This window comes from Macaca mulatta, chromosome 6 (genome assembly GCF_049350105.2).
Source record: "Macaca mulatta isolate MMU2019108-1 chromosome 6, T2T-MMU8v2.0, whole genome shotgun sequence".
Lineage (NCBI taxonomy): Eukaryota > Metazoa > Chordata > Mammalia > Primates > Cercopithecidae > Macaca > Macaca mulatta.
The window spans coordinates 189,111,955-189,129,812 of NC_133411.1; the positions used below are offsets into that span (position 1 = coordinate 189,111,955).

At 53.1% G+C, this 17,858-nt stretch overlaps 1 protein-coding gene across 4 annotated transcripts in view; it reads right to left on the reverse strand.

Annotated features, from left to right (window-relative positions):
• Positions 1 to 533: 533 nt before the first annotated feature.
• RASGEF1C (RasGEF domain family member 1C) overlaps positions 534 to 17,858 on the reverse strand; it is a 113,373-nt gene continuing 96,048 nt past the window's right edge. For 3 of the 4 annotated variants that reach the window (XM_015141575.3, XM_028849213.2, NM_001194225.3), the window contains 8 exon segments: positions 17,160 to 17,249; positions 15,450 to 15,552; positions 14,895 to 14,974; positions 14,717 to 14,812; positions 10,529 to 10,624; positions 8,542 to 8,665; positions 1,754 to 1,826; positions 534 to 1,252 (listed from right to left, as the gene is read on the reverse strand). In XM_015141575.3, the coding sequence (XP_014997061.3) occupies positions 1,228 to 1,252; positions 1,754 to 1,826; positions 8,542 to 8,665; positions 10,529 to 10,624; positions 14,717 to 14,812; positions 14,895 to 14,974; positions 15,450 to 15,552; positions 17,160 to 17,249 (687 nt within the window). In that variant the 3' untranslated portion in view covers positions 534 to 1,227. 4 annotated transcript variants of the gene reach the window in all.

Below are 17,858 nucleotides of genomic sequence, written 5' to 3' on the forward strand. Positions count from 1 at the left end.
CCTGACATGGCCTAGAGAGGGCCAGGGTGGGTCAGTCAGTGCACCCCAGCGCTCCCTCCCCAACCCATCCGCACCCCCAGCAGGCCCTGACCAGGAAAGGGGGTGCAAATTGCACTCCCTGACTTCCTGACTAAATGACCTTGTCACGTGTCAGGTGGGGTCTCAGCTGCTCCCCAGCGCACTGCTTGCTGGCTCAGTTTGTGAGGGGCTGGAAACAGACTGGGTGGGGCTGTGGGAGGGGCCTGCTGGTGGGCCGAGGGGTTTTACTGGCTTCCTCATGCCCTGCTCTGGACAAGAGGAACCAGGCACAGGCAAGGCTCTGGGTATCCCTCCCCAAAGGTTAGCTGAGCATCCACCGTGCACCAGGCTCTGTGAGCACGACACGGGTCCCTGGATGGGAAACGGTTTCCCGTTCCCATGCCTGGAACTGTGGCTACAACATTCCCCGGGCTGAGTTGAAAACCTGCCAGGCATCCTGGCCAAAGGTCATCTCAGGCCAGCGGGTCAGAGACATGGGGTGGACACGGATAGGCCAGGGTGTACGGGTGTGTTTATAGTGACTAGAGTTTACAAGGGGCTGGGTGGCGGGACTGCCGTGTACACACTGTGACTCCGGGTGTCCAGTTTGTCCTGCTGACCCGTTCCACAGCTGTTACCAGAAAGCTATCTCCTGGGGCCAGCAGCGTCCAGGAAGCGGGTACCTGGGCTGCAGAGACAAGCTCGTCGGCAGGGCAGGGTGAGGGACCATGGGCGGAATGGCAGTGGCCGCTGGTGGGCTCGGGACTGGCGTGGGCATCTCACTTCGCACCGTGATGCCTGCTGTGGTTCCAGAAGTTCCCAAGCCACCTGGTGACAGACTGTGGGTGGTGGCCAAAGTGGCACATGTCACCAAGCAAGGTCTCGAGCTTGCAGTGGCCCCACCCTCTGCGGCAGTGTTGTGTCCTTGCCGAGGATGGACAGACTGACCAGGCCCCACGGTCCTGAAGGCAGGATGTCCCCAAGGCATGTGCCACCCACATGTCTGGAGGCCCTGGGTCCTGCCAGGGCTGAAGTCCCACAAAAGGTCTCCTGTGCCTGTATGGCCACTGTGAGGGGCAGCAGGCCACGGGGTCGGCATTTGCAAAGTAGTGAGGCGCTCCCCCGCCTCTGCCCGCTGGGCCATCCGAGGCAGGGCTGTGGACGGCTTCTGCGGGCTCCATCTCTTCCTCCTCCCTCAGCTCAGCGCTTTCATGTCTTCCCCAAAATAGAAGATCTGCAGATTTAAGCACGTCGGGCAGCGGTGAGAGCCTGGAGCTCCCCACCCCAGTGAGACGGCTCTCCAGCACAGCCATCTTCTCAGTGCGCTGAGGAGAGCCGGCCTCCTGCCCCCAAGGGATGTTCTGCAAATCCCTGTGGCCAGTCCTTGAAGTCCACTGCTATGGATCATTTCCGACCGCCACTCGGACGTGTTAACACGCTGAGCAAGAAGGAGGTGGGGCATGTGTCCTACTGTCTGGCATAAAAATATAGACTGGGAGTCCCTGTCCCTGGGACATGCATCTTGACTGCCCAGAGAGGCAGCCACCAGCTATGGAGGGGAGGGTCACAGGCTCAGCCTCCTCTCCTCATCCTACGACCATGGCTTGATCCCGCCCCACCCCACTGTGGGCTGCTCAGGCTCCCAGGAGGCTGATGACCCGGGTATCTCTGAAGCCCCTTGGCCCTGTCCTGGTCCCAAGCAGCCCCCAGGCCCCATCTCCGCACAAATACTCACCTTAGAGATTTCCATCTCTCTTTTTCTGTTTGGTTCTCTGGGCTCTCACTTTCATAAGAAGCCAAATAAAGACCTAGACAGAAAATGAAGTGAAATTTCACAACTATGGTTGATGGTAACCTGTTCTACACCTGGTGTATTTGTGTGGGTCTCTTTCTGGGTTCTCTGTTCTGTCCCATTGTTGCATGCGTCCATCCCTGCCCTAATACTGTGCTGTCTTAATGACCATAGCTCTATGATATTTGCGTAAGGGCTTTTGCTTCTGTGTGAAACTCACTTCAAATGATGTATAAATACATGAGTCTTCATTTCTCTAGAATAACTAACTGCCCAAGAATGCATTGGCTGGGTCATATAATAGTGGCATATTTGGAATAAGAAACTCTTTATCTAGCCCTATATTCTGAGGATTATCTCTTGCTTTTCCCTGCTAAAAGTTGTATAGGTTTACATTTTACATTTTAGTCTTGTGATCCATGCTGAGCTAATTATTTGTGTAAGGTGTGAGGCTTGGGCTGGGGCTCATGTGTTGGTCTGTGGACTGTGGATGCCTGGACGCTCCAGCACTGTTTGTTGGAGGGCTAGCTTTCCTCCATTGAGGTTTTTTTTTTTTGGTCAAAAATCACCTGATATACTTGTGTGGGTCTCTTTCTGGGTTCTCTGTTCTGTCCCATTGACCATGTGTCCATCCCTCCCCTAATACTGTGCTGTCTTAATGATTGTAGCTCTATAATATCAGCCTTAACATGAAGCAGACTCATTCCTCCCATGAATCCTTTTCAAGATTGTTTTAGCAATTCTAGTTCCTTTGCCTTCCCATACAAATTTTAGGAGAATCTCATCTCTGTCTTACAAAGAGTCTTGCTGGGAGTTGGGTAGGAATTGCATTAAACCTGTACTTAAATTCTGGGAGGAGAATTAATACCTTTGCTACGCAGTCTTCCCGTTCGTGAACATTTTATGTCTCCATTTATCTACATCTTCCTTGATTTCTTTCATCAGCATTAATTTTTAGCATCCACGTCCTGTGCATGTTTTGTTAGATTCCACCTACGTTTTCGTGTGTGAGTGATTGTAAATGGTATTATAGTTTTGGTTTCAGTGTGCGCATATTCATTGCTCATACGTAGAAACACGGTTGATTTCTCCATGTGCGTCTTGTATTCTGCAACCTTGCTGAATCCCTTATTAGTTCTAGGAGTTTTTATAGATTCCTTGGGATTTTTTTCCCTCATGATCTGCAAATAGGGACAGTGTTAATTTTTCTTTCTGATTTGTGTGTTATTTCCTGTTCTTACCTTATTGCACTAACTAGATCTTCCATTACTATGATGACTAAGAGTGGGGAAGAGTGAACATCCTTTCCTTGTTACTGGTCTTAGGAGGAAAGCATTGAATCTTCCACTGTTAAATATGATGTTTGCAGAAGCGTTTCTGTAGATGCAACTTGTCATGCTGATAAATTCCTTTCTATTACTAGTGTCTGAGAGTTTTTACTGTAAATGCGTGTAGAAATTTGTCAAATCCTTTTTCTGCATTGATTAATATAATCATGTGTCTTTGCTGCTTTAGCTGTTTAGTATAGTGAGTTACACTGATTGAATTTCAAATATTGAACAGCTTCGCATGCTTGGAATGAACCCACTTAGTCATGACGTATAATTATTTTTATATATTGCTGAACTCTATTTGCTTATTTTGTTAAGGATTCTTGTATCTATATTCCTGAGGGATATTGGTTTATATTTTCTTTTTTTGGTACTGTCTTTGGTTTTAGTATCAGAGTAATACTGGCGCCATGGTTTGGATGTTTGTGTCCCTGAAAAATTCATGTTGAAACATAATCCCTAATGCAACAGTGTTAACTAACAGACGGGGTCTGTAGGAGGCGATTAGGCCATGAGGTTCCACCCTCACGGATGGGATTAGTGCCCTTATAAAAGGGCTGGGGGGAGCTAGCCTGGCCCCTTTTTGCCCATCTGCCATATGAGGACACTGCATTTGCCTCTTCTGCCATGTGAGGACACAGCGAGAAGGCTCCACCTTGGAAGCAGAGAGCAGCCCTCACCAGACACAGGATCTGCCTTCATCTTGGACTTCTGGCCTCTATATGTAGAAAAAATATATATCTATATCTATATTTAACTCAGCGGTAAGAAAATGTCTGCTGTTTATGAATTACCCAGTCTAAGGCATTTCGTTATGGCAGCTCAAACTGACTGAGATAACTGGCTTCATAAAATGAATCAGGAGGCTCCCTCCTCTTCCACTTTCTGGAACAGACTGTGCAGAACTGGTGTTAATTCTTTAAGCGTTTGGTAGAAGTCTCCAGTGTAACCATTTGAGCCTGGAGACTTCATTTTTGGGAGTTTTAAAATTATAAATTTAATTTAATAGTTATAGGGCTATTCAAATGATCGATTTTATGTCAAGTTGTGGTAATTTGTGTTTTTTGAGGAATTAGTCCATGTCATTTAAATTGTCAAATTCATGTGTGTGGAGTTGTCTGTCGTATTCTCTTACTATCTTTTCAATGTCTGTAGTCGTTAGTGATATCCTGTTTTACTCCTGGTACAGCAGTCCCCTATTATCTGTGGGGGATACCTTCTAAGTCCCCTAGTGGCTGCCTGAAACTGTAGATAGTGCGGAATCCTATACATACTTGCCTTGGATCCCTTTTCCATCTTAACTAAGCACCATCAGGCACTTTTGCAGTTTGAGACGCAACAGCAAAACTAGCAAGAATTTATTTTTCTTTCTTCAAAGTTTCATGGATGAGTTTGTTCTTACTGTAGATCTTAGTAATCCCAGCATACATTTTTTTTTCCCCTTAATTTGAGAACTTTCACCTCATCATTTTTTTTTTTTTTTTTTTTTTTTGAGATGGAGTCTCGCTCTGTCACCCAGGCTGGAGTGCAGTGGCCGGATCTCAGCTCACTGCAAGCTCCGCCTCCCGGGTTCACACCATTCTCCTGCCTCAGCCTCCCAAGTAGCTGGGACTACAGGCGCCCGCCACCTCGCCCGGCTAGTTTTTTGTATTTTTTAGTAGAGACGGGGTTTCACCGTGTTAACCAGGATGGTCTCGATCTCCCGACCTCATGATCCGCCCATCTCGGCCTCCCAAAGTGCTGGGATTACAGGCTTGAGCCACCGCGCCCGGCCTCACCTCATCATTTAAAGGAGGCACTTTACAGCTTCCGTTTGCCATATCTGAATTGCCTGCATCACTACTCAGGTACTTTGGGGCCATTAAGAAGTAAAATAGGCTGCGTGTGGTGGCTCACGCCTGTAATCCCAGCACTTTGGGAGGCTGAGGTTGGTAGATTACTTGAGGTCAGGAGTTCGAGACCAGCCTGGCCAACATGGTGAAACCCCGTCTCTACTAAAAATACAGAAATTAACTGGGCATGGTGGCTCATGCCTGTAATCCCAGCTACTTGGGTGGCTGAGGGAGGAGAATCACTTGAACCAGGAGGCAGAGGCTGCAGTGAGCTGAGATCGTGCCACTGCACTCCAGCCTGGGTGACAGAGCAAGACTCTGTCTCAAAAAAAAAAAAAAAAAAAAAAAGAGTAAAATAAGGGTTACCTGAACACAAGCACAGTGACACTGACAGTTGATCTGATAACTGAGATGGCTACTAAGTGACTAACGGGCAGCATAAATACAGCACAAATGTTGGACAAAGGGATGATTCATGTCCCAGGAGGAACAGGGTGGGATGACGTGTGATTTCATCACACTACTCAGAATGGTGCACAATTCGAAACTTACGAATTGTTTATTTCTGGAATTTTCCATGTAATATGTTCAGACCATGGTTGACTGAGGGTAACTACAGATAAGGGGGCACTACTGTATTAGTAATTTGTGTCTTTTCCTTTTCTTTGTAAGAGGTTCTTTGCTAGATGGCGTCAATTTTATTGTTCTTTTCAAAGAACCAGCCCTTTGATTAACTTTATTGTTTTTCTGCTTACAGTTTCATTGATTTTTGCTCTTATTTCCTTCCTTCTGCTGGCTTTGAGTTTATTTTGCTCCTCTTTTTCTAGAGTCTTGATGTAGGAACTTACATTATTGATTTGAAACTTTCCCTTTTTTCTAATATATGCATTCGGTGCTGTAAAATTTCCTCTCAGTCCTGCTTTAGCTGTCCCACAAATTTGATTATATTTTCAGTCAGTTCAATTATTTATTTATTTATTTTTGAGACGGAGTCTCACTCTGTCGCCCAGGCTGGAGTGCAGTGGCTGGATCTTAGCTCACTGCAAGCTCCGCCTCCCGGGTTCACGCCATTCTCCTGCCTCAGCCTCCCGAGTAGCTGAGACTACAGGCACCTGCCACCATGCCTGGCTAATTTTTTGTAATTTTAGTAGAGACTGGGTTTCACCGTGTTAGCCAGGATGGTCTCGATCTCCTGACCTCGTGATCCACCCGCCTCAGCCTCCCAAAGTGCTGGGATTACAGGCCTGAGCCACCGCGTCCAGCCCTTTTCTTCTCTTTACTTATCAAAATGTCTCTATCATTATATTGAAGTGAGTTTCTTGTAGATAGCATATCGTTGGATCATTTTAAAATATCAACTTTGTCAATTTCTTTTACTTGGGGTATTTAGACCATTTACATTTAATGTAATTATTAATATGTTAGGACTTAAGTCTGCCTTTTTGTCTATTTTTTTGTTTTCTTTTTGTTCTGTGTTTTGTTCTCTGTTTTATTTTTCTTGTCTTCCTGTGGTTTACCTGAACAGCTTTTAGAATTCTATTTTGATTTATCTATTGTTAATTCCTGAAGGATGTTTTCACTGTATATAGGATTCTGGCTTGACAGTTCTTTATTTTTGGCAATTGAAAAATGTGCCCCTGTCTTCTGGCCTCTTGGTTTCTGATGAGAAATTTGACATGATTCAAACTGTTTTTCCCCTATGGGTAAAGTGTCATTTCTCTCTCAGTGCTTTTAAGGCAAAAAGGAACCTTGCAGACATGATTAAATGAAGGATCTGGAGATGGGGAAAATATCTTGGATTATATGTGAGGGCCCTAAATGCAGTCACAGGTGTCCTTATAAGAGCATGGCAAAGGGAGATTTGACTATGGTGGAGAGAAGATGATGTGATGATGGAAGCAGAGATTGAAGTGATGCACTTTGAAGATGAAGGAAGGGGCCACAGCCAAGGAATACAGGTGGCCATGAGAAGTTGAAAAAGGCCAGGAAATAGATGCTACTCTCAGGGCATCCAGAAGAAACCAGCCCTGCTGACACCTTGATTTTAGCCCAGAGAAACTAATTTCAGCCCTCTGATCTCCAGAAGTCTATAAGGATAAATTTGTGTTGCTCTGAGTCACCAAGTTTGTGATTTGTGACAGCACCAACAGGAAACTAATACACTAGTGTGGATTGAGTGTAGTTGTATGGGCTTTGCCTGGTCAACTCAAGGCATTCTCACCATGGCCCTGGGGAGCAAGTTCTCACATCACCCCCCTTTCCAGATGCTGCAGGGGAGCCTTAGAGACGATGAGGCCTGCTCATGGCACAGCTCACTGTGGTGGGAGCAGCTCAGACTGGTTTATTCATCAGCTGCTGAGCTTCTTAGCGGAAGTGGCGGGAGGTGGCTACAGATACGGGTGAAACCCCCTCCAAAAAGTTCCCAGCTTCAAAATATAAACAATAAAATGGCAAAGTTGAAAGTATTCAAAAGCAAAATCATTACAAGATCCTTCTCCCCTATTTTTTTTTTTAGAAAGCGAAAGTGCTCCCTGAGCCTAAGTGAGGGTCCGTCTGTGCCCTGCGTGCGGTGATGAGGAGCCAGGTCTTCGGCGTCCGGAGCAGGCCCTCTCAGGGTGATGTGGCTGGCCACGGGGCCATGCCACCCCAGCTCAAGCACACAGGGCCACTTGCTTCTCTACCACTTCTGCTTCCTGAAAGCAGGGCCCTGGGACCTGCCCCCTTAGCACACTTGCAAGCAAACTTACATCTGACAAATGATCACATGGAAATGCTTATTTAGTGGAGAGGACAGAAATGAATGGCACTCTGGAGCAAAGAGGCCTCATCTCGCGCCTGTGTTTATTACACCAGGACACACGTACACGCCTACACAGTCAGTGCCGTGCTTGGCACTCCCCACGTAAGCTCTGGGAGGGTGATTCTTTTTTTTTTTTTTTTTTTGAGATGAAGTCTCGCTCTGTCGCCCAGGCTGGAGTGCAGTAGTGGCACGATCTTGGCTCACTGCAACTTCTGCCCCTGGGTTCAAGTGATTCTCCTGCCTCAGCCTCCTGAGTAGCTGGGACTACGGGCAGGTGCCACACGCCCGGCTAATTTTTGTATTTTTAGTAGAGAGGGGGTTTCACCACGTTGGTCAGGCTGGTCTTGAACTCCTGACCTTGTGATCTGCCCACCTTGGCCTCCCAAAGTGCTGGGATTATAGGCGTGAGCCACCGCGCCCGGCTGAGGGTGATTCTTATCATCACCCCCACTTTACTGAGGAAAGTGATTCAGACTGGTAGATGGTTCTGATTTACAATTCCAAAGGTGTGCAAACTGTGTCCGGGGAGGAGCCTGGCCCCGGGGGTCCCTGAGGTCCCAGCCTGGACCTCCTCAGGCCCATCCTGTGCTCCTGGAGTGGCAATGGGCCAGCTGGGGGGATGGAGCCCTCCTTGTTCCCTCCTGGAGCCAGCCCAGGTGGGCAGGGTGCCTCCCTAACCTACTCAGAGCAGAGGTCCTGAATGGCGACTGAGAGGCTACCCCAGGGTCCCGTGGCCCAGCAGGCAGGAGGGCTGCAGGACTCACTTACCATCCTCACTGAAGATGGGGGCGGTGGACAGGTAGTGGGTGATGCTGGGGTCTTGCTCGAAGGGACACTCCACTTGTTTCCAGGTGATGAACTCGCCCACCTGCTTGGCCAGCTCCAGGAATTTCTGCCAGAGTCACAGAGACACAGAATGGAGGCGCTCCAGAGCCTGGAGGTCCCCAGGACGGGGAGGGGCTGGTCTCTGCCAGAGTCACAGAGACACAGAATGGAGGCAACTCCAGAGCCTGGAGGTCCCCAGGACGGGGAGAGGCTGGTCCTGGCAGAGACTCGCTCAACCCTCAGTGACTTTAGGAGTCTGAGGAGGAGCAGGGGGCAATAAATGAGGGCGAGGGCAGCCCGGGCCTGCAGCCTGCATGGAGCAAGAGTAGACACAGTTTTATGTCATCATATTTATTTTTGTTGTTATCCTCTATGTATGGCAAGTGATACATGTTTGTTGATTTATGGAATTATGCAAATATATTTAAATAAGTATATTTAAGACTTAAGTAATTCATTTAAGTATGATTTTATTTAAGTAAAACGTAAACACATGTATTTCAGTTTTTAAAAAGCTGCCAACTTTAAACAAACAGCAGTGCACAGTTGTGAATGGCAAGGACCCCCCGATCTGCCCTGGAAGCCAGGTCCAGTCCCTCCCGCTTGCTCCCCAAAGCTGGGATCACACAAGCACCTTGTAGTCTCACCTGTCCCTGGCCTCAGCTCTGAGCATCAGTTCAGGAGGGGCAAAGGCAGGGGTTGCCATGCCTGGCTCTGGGCTGGTGTCACCTGCCGAGGAGGATCCCAGTTCCCCGGGGCCCCTGCACTGTCTTGCCTAAGCCCAATCTTGTCCTCATCGCCTCCAGCCTGGGCTAACCTAAGCGGCGAGGCGGCCTCGGACCCGCTAACCAGGCCTGTGGGCAGCATGTGGCGTCTGCTGGGGCATCTGTGAGGAGGGCAGCTCCAGGCCCAAGGGTCTGGCCATGTGCTGTGGTTCCCACCTGCAGGGGACACTCACAGCCCACGGAGGGCCATGCTGCACCTCTTCCCCAGCCCCTCTGTGGGCTGCAGCTGAAGCCCCATCGTACACAGGGAAAGACTGAGGCTCAGACAGGGCAGTGACTGGTGACTGGCCCAGGGCTTACGGCCCCTTGGAGTTGGAGGCTGGGTGGGGCCTCACACTCACTGTGTCACCCACTGCTAAGGCCAACACTAGGGTGGGGCTGGCTCTCAGTGGGAGAAGAGCCCCCTCGTTCCTGCAGACTGGGGGTCCCACTGCTGCCTGGCATGCTCTGTCTGACTCAGTGTCTGCCTAGCTCCCCGGCTACTCCGAGACACGTGTGCTGGGTGGCCCCTTTTGGAGCTCAGGATACGGAGCCGGTCAGCCTGGCCTTTCTTCTCGGGAGCTCAGGGACTCGGGTGCAGTGACCGAGGATGGATGGAGGGACGCCCAGCCTGCTGTGCTTCGGGAGGCCTGCCAGGTGGGCTTTCTCTGCCTGGGAGGTCCAGGGAGGCTTCCTGGAGGAGGAGACACTTGAGCTGACAGCGGTGAGTGTCTGTAGAGGGAGCAGAATTCTTTCCTTTTTGTTCACTCTGGCCTTGGCCTGATAGCTTCCTCCTGCTACTCAGGGCTCTGCCTTTGGGCTGGTCCTGACCTCCAGGGCACAGCCCCTGTCACAGCACCTTGCCGGTTGTCACTGTGGGCCCATGGAGCTGCCTTTCTCACCAGCCTGGTGCCCCTGCAGGGCTTAGATGGACTCTGCTTCACCTGTGCTGGCCGTGAGGCCCAGCCTGGAGGGACATGACCCTGAGCCTCAGCATCCCCGCCGCAGTGATGTCAGGGTGGGAGGACCCTGATAACCTCGCCGAGGTCGGCTGTCAATGGCTCATTCTGCCCCAGAGTCCTCCATTAGGGCAGGGGCCAGTGGTCCTGCCCTGGGAACTTTTCCTGGCCTGTCTACCTCAGTGGAGGTCCCCACGGAGGTCCTACCTCAAAGTTGACGTGTCCATTGGGAAGGCGGTTGGCACAGCCCTCATTCAGGAAGTAGATGTCTTTGATGAGCAGGCTGAAGAAGGGAATGACAATCTGGAAGAAAGAGGGGGCAGGTCGGCTCCAGCTCTATACAGCTGGCTCCAGGACAGGGGGCAGCCTTGCCAGCAGATAGCTGCCCCAGGGACCTCAGACCCGACCCCAGGGTGCAGAGGGCAGGGGAGACTTCCTGGGCTAGTCGGGGCCTCGGGGCTTCACAGGTTACGAGGTGAATTCCTGTGCACCATGGAGGGTAATAAGGACCACCAAGAAAGGAGCAGGCCCCCATCACCCTGCCGAGCGCCGTGGCGCTGCTGCCCGTCCTGGCCCCCGTCACCCTGCCGGGCACCGTGGCGCTGCTGCCCGTCCTGGCCCCCGTCACCCTGCCGGGTGCCGTGGCGCTGCTGCCCGTCCTGGGGCTGGGTAAGAGATGCACAGTCACGACGACCCTTGAATAGTCCTTCCACTGCTTTCTGGGAGGGGCTGGTAGGTCCCCACTACCACCATCCCCATCCAAAGGTCCACAGGCTCATGTGCACCGGGAGGGGCAGTCCGGGCTGCACATACTGTTAAAGACGCATGGAACAGATGTGCATCAACTGTTCTGAAATTTGGTGGCCTCCTTTTTTTTTTTTTTGAGATGGAGTCTTGCTCTGTCACCCAGGCTGGAGTGCAATGGCGCGATCTTGGCTCACTGCAACCTCTGCCTCCCAGGTTCGAGTGATTCTCCTGCTTCAGCCTCCCCGAGTAGCTGGGATTACAGGCACCTGCCACCATGCCTGGCTAATTTTTGTATTTTTAGTAGAGATGGGGTTTCATTATGTTGGCCAGGCTGGTCTCGAACTCCTGACCTTGTGATCCGCCCGCCTCGGCCTCCCAAGGGGGCCTTTTTTTTTTAAAAAAAAAAATTAACAACTTGTCCCCCTATGTCTTTCTTGATGCACTTACTGTTAGACCAAAAGCTTTCTTGCTCCACTGCCCGCAGGAAAAGAAAGGCTGGTGGACCCAGCCTGCGAAAGGCGGCGGGCTGTGTGCAGGCCCCCACCACTCTTCATTCCTGACCTCACTGCAGTGGAGACACAGTCATGGGAGTAACCTACACAATGAGGAGGCCTCATCTGGCAAATCTTTGCTAATCCCGCTGCCGGCTGGGTTTAGCCTCCATCTGCTCCCAAAGAGCCCGCTCCTTATGCCCTTATCAAGCCTGAGTGCCTCACTGCTGAGCTACACACAGGATTACTTTCCATCTTTGCATCGTCCTATGAAGCAGGGCTCTTATGACCCCGCTTTATAGGTGAGGAAGCTGAAGCCCAGAGAGGTTAAATACCTTGCATAAGCTCACACAGCAGTGAGCAGCGGAAGCAGGGCTGAGTCCCAGGTGCTCTGCCCTAGTGCCCCATCCTGCCTCTTCCTCACCGTGCCGGGATCAGTGGTAGGGGGGGATTGGGGGGGTGGTCTGTGTCTGTGCCCTCCCTCGGTGGTGCTGAGTCCCCAGTCCTGGTGTGGTGGGTTCTGGACAGCTGAACTATATTGGAATAGGGAGACACGCCAAGACAGGGAGAGGGTTTAAGGACTGTGGGACTCTGCACACACAGAAAGCTCCCCCGGGGCCTGGTCTGGGCTTCCTGGAGGCAGGGGCATTGAGCTGGTGCTGGAGAGGTGGCATGTTCCATACGCAAGCACCTCTCACCCCTTCTGCCATGGCCATGCCACTCAAGGTCGCTCCCCATGTCTGACCTGGTCTCCTTTTGCCCTCACGGCAGCCAAAGAGGCCTTTGTATCTGCAAATCCACTGCTCTTGCTTCTGACGTGAGAAGTTTAATTAGAGCCCAGGTCAGCTTGGAGGTCACCCAGATAAGTGGGCCCCGTGACACAGACCGGGAGAAGGGCAGACAGGAGCCGCCCACAGACAGGAAGGAAGCATAAAGTGCTATGACCACCGAGATCTCCCGGCCCATCAACTCAGCTGGGGCGCCAGGAAACTGTGAGCGAATCTCTAAGCGTCCCTTCCTCCTCCTCCTTCCTTCCCTCCCTCTGCCCCTCCACCCCCTCCACACATAGAGCAGCTTTTGTGGGCCTCGCCCATGACCCATCTCTTTCTGGAAGTGAGAGGAGAATGTGGTTAAAGTAAACACACAGCTCTAAGCTGCCTGCCTACAGCACCAATGCATAGCATCCCAGCACGCAGAGCTGGAAGGGGCTCAGCGCACAGGCACCCAAATCCCAGTCTCTCTACCTGCCCCACAGCCCCGTGTCCCACAGAGAGGAAGGAAGCAGTGCGGAGTGCCCAGGCCATGGCTGACGGCTCCTGGCCCAGCTCGGCACCAAGCTCCTGTACACCTGGATTCTGCATCCAGCCTAGGCCCGTAGCCAGTGCCCTGCGACTGCCACACACACCCGATGCCTGGGAACGGGAGTCAGCCTGGTGGTGTGCAGACCGCGAGACTCACAGCCAGACAGGCTGCAGTGTGATCCTGGCTCTGCCACCTACCTGCAGTGTGACAGGACTAGTGAGCTCTCCTGCCTGAGACTCAGTCTGCGGATCTGGGAACTGGCAATGCTGATGCCCCCACAGAGTAGTTGTGGGGTGTGGAGGTCAAGTGGCTGGAATGAGGCAGGTGTTCAGTGACATGAGGTTCCTGCCCCTGCTGTCTGGCTTTCCGGGCTCTGGCTCCTGGCAGGCCACCCACCTGCCCTGGGATTTGAGGTCTCACATCCCCGGGTGCTGCTCCCCTCTGCAGAGTAACTGACACACTCACAGCCTAAACAGGAAAGGCCAGCAGGACAGGACGGAGCCATCCGTGTGGCTGGTGTCTGCCCCTTGGGTGGAGGGCCAGGAAGGCCTGGCAGGTGGCACAAGCATGCACACCTCAGCTTGCTTCCCAAACCTGCTCACTGGCATCCCTCCAGTGCAATTCCAGGGGGACCTGAATTTCAAGAACAGCAATGTGTTCTGTTATCCCTCACGCTGGAGACAGACATCCACGAACCACAACAGGGACGTGATTCCACTAATGTTTCCGCATGGCACGGGCCTTTGGAGGGACAACGAGTCTCGGAGTTTCCTCTCCATAGAGATGAACAACTCTAATCATCAGGATGGTAACAGGTTTCAAGCCAGAGGATCACGGCAATCCCAGAACCAGGGCATGATTCTCTGTACCAGAGGCCATGAGTAGAATTTGGAGGAGAAATAAAATTGATCAGGTCAGCAAAGGCCCCACAAATGCAGGTATATAAGAATACAGGCTGTGGCTGGGCGCAGTGGCTCACACATGTAATCCCAGCACTTTGGGAGGCCGAGGCAGGCAAATCACCTGAGGTCAGGAGTTCAAGACCATCCTGGCCAATATGGTGAAACCCTGCCTCTACTAAAAACACAAAAATTAGCCGGCTGTGGTGGCGGGCGCCTGTAATCCCAGGTACTTGGGAGGCTGAGGCAGGAAAATCGCTTGAACCCAGGAGGTGGAGGTTGCAGTGAGCCGAGATTGCACCACTGCACTCCAGCCTGGGCGACAGAGAGAGACTCCATCTCCAGGAAAAAAAAAAAAAAGAATACAAGCTGTAAACAGGCAGTTTGGGTGAGGAAAAAGCTTGGTTCAGTGATTGCCAAAAATGCAAATGTGATCTGAGGCCACAAAATTAAAAGTGTTATGTTTAGAATCAGGGAGGTGGAAGATCCTGTGTACCTGGAACCTCAATTTTATCTGAAACAGAAGGAATTTTGAAAAATGGAGCAGTCTAGGGACCAAAGGGCCCCAAGTGGGAGGAGCCTGGAAACTGTAGTGTGGCAGGGCAGGTCTGGGGCCGCTGACTCAGGAGAGGAGAGGAGGGGCCTGGGGCCTCTGAAGAACTGGTGAGCAGAAGGCGAAGTGGCCTCACTCGTGTGGCCCCCAAGAAAGGACGACCCCAGGCAGCCCAGCTTCAAGCCCTCACGAAGCACCTCCTATCAGGGTTGTCTGAGGCTGGCTTCCCTCAAGTTTTGGGAGGTGGTGAGTTCCCGACACTGGAGGCATGCAAACAAGGAGACCTGGCTGTCTCCTCGTCTATTACTGATGCTGCAGTGGGGCAGGAGCTGCAGCAGGTGAACTCTGAGCCAGCACCCGGGTTCCCCTGCAGCCCCGCTGGGCCAACCTGGCCCCGACCCACCTTCTCTCGGCTGCTGTGGGCCGTCAGGGAGCGGTGGGCTGCCCCTCGAAGGGCTGTCCTGTAGTTGCAGAAATTCCCTGTTGGGTCCATCTGGTGCTGGAAGGAGATAGGGAGGCATGTGGGCAGCTCTGTCCAGGGGATGGCCGGAGGCACTCGGCAGCCCAGCAGCCTCATTTACCTCGAGGATGAAAAACTTGGCCGTCTTCACTTTGGCCCAGGTCTTCTTTAGCCTGGAGACAGGGCTCATGTTCATGCCCGCTAGAAGAGGGACGGAGAGTTGGAGAGGGCTGCTTCTGGGACAGGGGGAGCTCTGTTTAGCTGCACCCCTTGGGCTGCACCCTGACCAGGGCTGGGGGCTGCAGGGCTCGGTCTGTCACATGGTAGGTGGGTGAGGGGCTGCTGGTGGACATCACGGTCAGGTGGGTCTGCTCCCACCATGCCGGTCCCATTCTGTACTGAGCACCTGCACTGGGCCCTCGTTCTCTGCGTCTGGGGACATACCACCAAGCCCCCACCAAACATCCCGAGGGGGCTGGGCTTGCCTCAAAAGGCGTGGCTCCCCAGGACCTCTGAGGCGGGGACATGGGACTGCCCAGGCCTTCAGACAGCCCAGCCCGCGCCCTCCCGCTGCTCAGAGGCGGCCCCGGCTTGCACTCTGCCTGCCTGGCTGCACCCGCTCCGACCTCTGGGGGCCTGTGCACCGGGGACTCCAGGCCCGAGCCGGCCCACTCACAGATGATGGCCATGAGGGAGTTGAAGTTGCCGATGTTGAAGCACTCGCGGGCCACGTCGATGAAGAACTCAATCACCTGGGCCCTCTGCTTCTTCTTGGCTGGCTGGGGACAGGGCAGCAGAGCCTCAGCGGTGACACGCCTCCGCCCTGCCCTGACCAGGCTCCCGTCACCTGGCCCTCTTCGCCTTCTCTAAACCCACTGCACAGCTGGGGCACTTGAGGCCCAGGGGAAACAGGGTCTCAGAGCACTTCATGGGCCGAGCCAGCAGAGCCCGATGCCATAGAGGGCTAGGTGGGCCCGGTGGGGCACAGGCACTCCCTGTAGCCCTGGAGCAGGTGAGACACCATCACCAGATGCTCCACAGCTCCCCTCCAGCGCCCTCCTCCCTCTGGGCCCGGCTCCCACCCAGCTCCTTCCCTAAATTAGAGAGCCCCACCCACCTTCCCCCAGCCCTGGGCTTTCTCCCCTCACTGGGGTACAAGCTGGCCCTGAGACCTGTCCCTCGAGCAGCCTCTCCGCTCTCTCCATCTAACAACTGTGTAACTGGTAAACCCTTGTTTGTGGTCCGGCGCTTGGGACTTCAGACCCCTCTGATGTGCAGAACCACACCATGTCCTTCCCTGGCCATCGTGGGCCACAGCTGGCTCCCTGGGAGGCTCAGGCCAAGCAAGCTTCACCCGGGCTCGGCCCTCTCGCCTGCAGCCAGCGGCATGAGGGTGGGAAGTGGGCTTGGCCAGTGGGGCCTGCGTTGCATTCTTTCCACACAGGTGGATGTTGCTTGCCCACCAAAGATGGAGCAGGGGTCTTTACCGCCACCAAGAAGTGGGATGTTGTGCTCTGAGATGTCTCACCAAACCCCCTTCCAGGGGCTGTCTTGGCCACAGAGAGCTGCCCACCCGAAGCCGGCCCTGTCCTTTGAAGGGCAGCCCGCCCTGTGATGGGGGCTGAGCCAGGTGGGGGACAGAGGCCAACCCGTGTCTGTCGTCACATCGTCGCACGGGGCTGCCTCCTCTCTATGCTTGTCTGCAGGTGTGGACCCCTCATGAACACGTGCCCCATACTCGGTCTCAGCACCTGCCGCGGAGAGCCCGGCCTGCCGCGGCGCTGCCTCCAGCCTGGCCCTGGGATGAGCGGCCCCCTGGGCTTCATCTTAAGGTGAGAGAGTAGGTTCAGAGGAGGGCCCCTCTGCTGCAAGGAGGAGGACGGGTGGGTGTGGCCAGGGGGACTGCGACTCAGTGACAAGCACGTCTGGCTCCACGCTGCTGAGTTTTGGTGCTTTCCGGGAGCAGCTGGAACTATGGGCTTTTACGTGTGTCTCCCAGTGCTTAGAGGTCAGATCACGTCCACCTCTAGGTGCCGAGCAAGCCAAACAAGGCCAGTTGCAGGCCAGGCTGCACAAGGCAGGCCGGCACAGATGGAGAGAGCAGAGCCACTGGGGCTGCGAATGACTGCCTCTCACTCCTTCAGCAAACCCTCTCCAACACCCTCTGTGCCTGGCCGGTGGATCTGTCCTGGGTTCTACTTGGAGGGAAATGTCACTGCAGGAAAGCTGGTGTCACCTGGAGTCCTGGAGGGGTGCCCAGCCTGGCACTGGACTTGGAAATGAACAGGACTCAAGGTGTCCTTCCGGTTCCTTCCCCAGTAGGCTCCTCCCAACTCCAGCCGCCTTGGGCTATGCCAGGTGGTGCCCACCCTGGCTGTCTACTCACCATGCAGATCTCGGTTGCCACCAGGTAGCACAGTCTGTTGAACCATTTCACGTAAGCCTCTAGGTGGCTGGTCTTGTCACTAAAGCAGGGCTAGAAAAAACACGCAGGACCACATTCTGAGCCTTCTTGTCAATCATCTTTTAGAACATGAAGTCAGTTCATGGTCCCGACGACCCAGGAAATGTCAAAACCCCCAAACCGTCCAGAACTACCAAAGATTTGGTGTGTACCCTTTTAGTTTTTTTAAAAACACATTTTTTTTTTTTTTTTGAGACGGAGTCTCGCTCTGTCACCCAGGCTGCAGTGCAGTGGCCGGATCTCAGCTCACTGCAAGCTCCGCCTCCCGGGTTCACGCCATTCTCCTGCCTCAGCCTCCGGAGTAGCTGGGACTACAGGCGCCCGCCACCTCACCCGGCTAGTTTTTTGTATTTTTTAGTAGAGATGGGGTTTCACCGTATTAGCCAGGGTGGTCTTGATCTCCTGACCTCGTGATCCGCCCATCCCGGCCTCCCAAAGTGCTGGGATTACAGGCTTGAGCCACCGCGCCCGGCCTAAAAATACATTTTAAAATGTAACTTCACACACACACACACACACACACACACACACACACACACACGAACCTCATTATTCCTGGATTCTGTATTTGCAAATTTGCCTCCTCTCTAAAATGTATTTGTAACCCCAAAAACTTGTGTC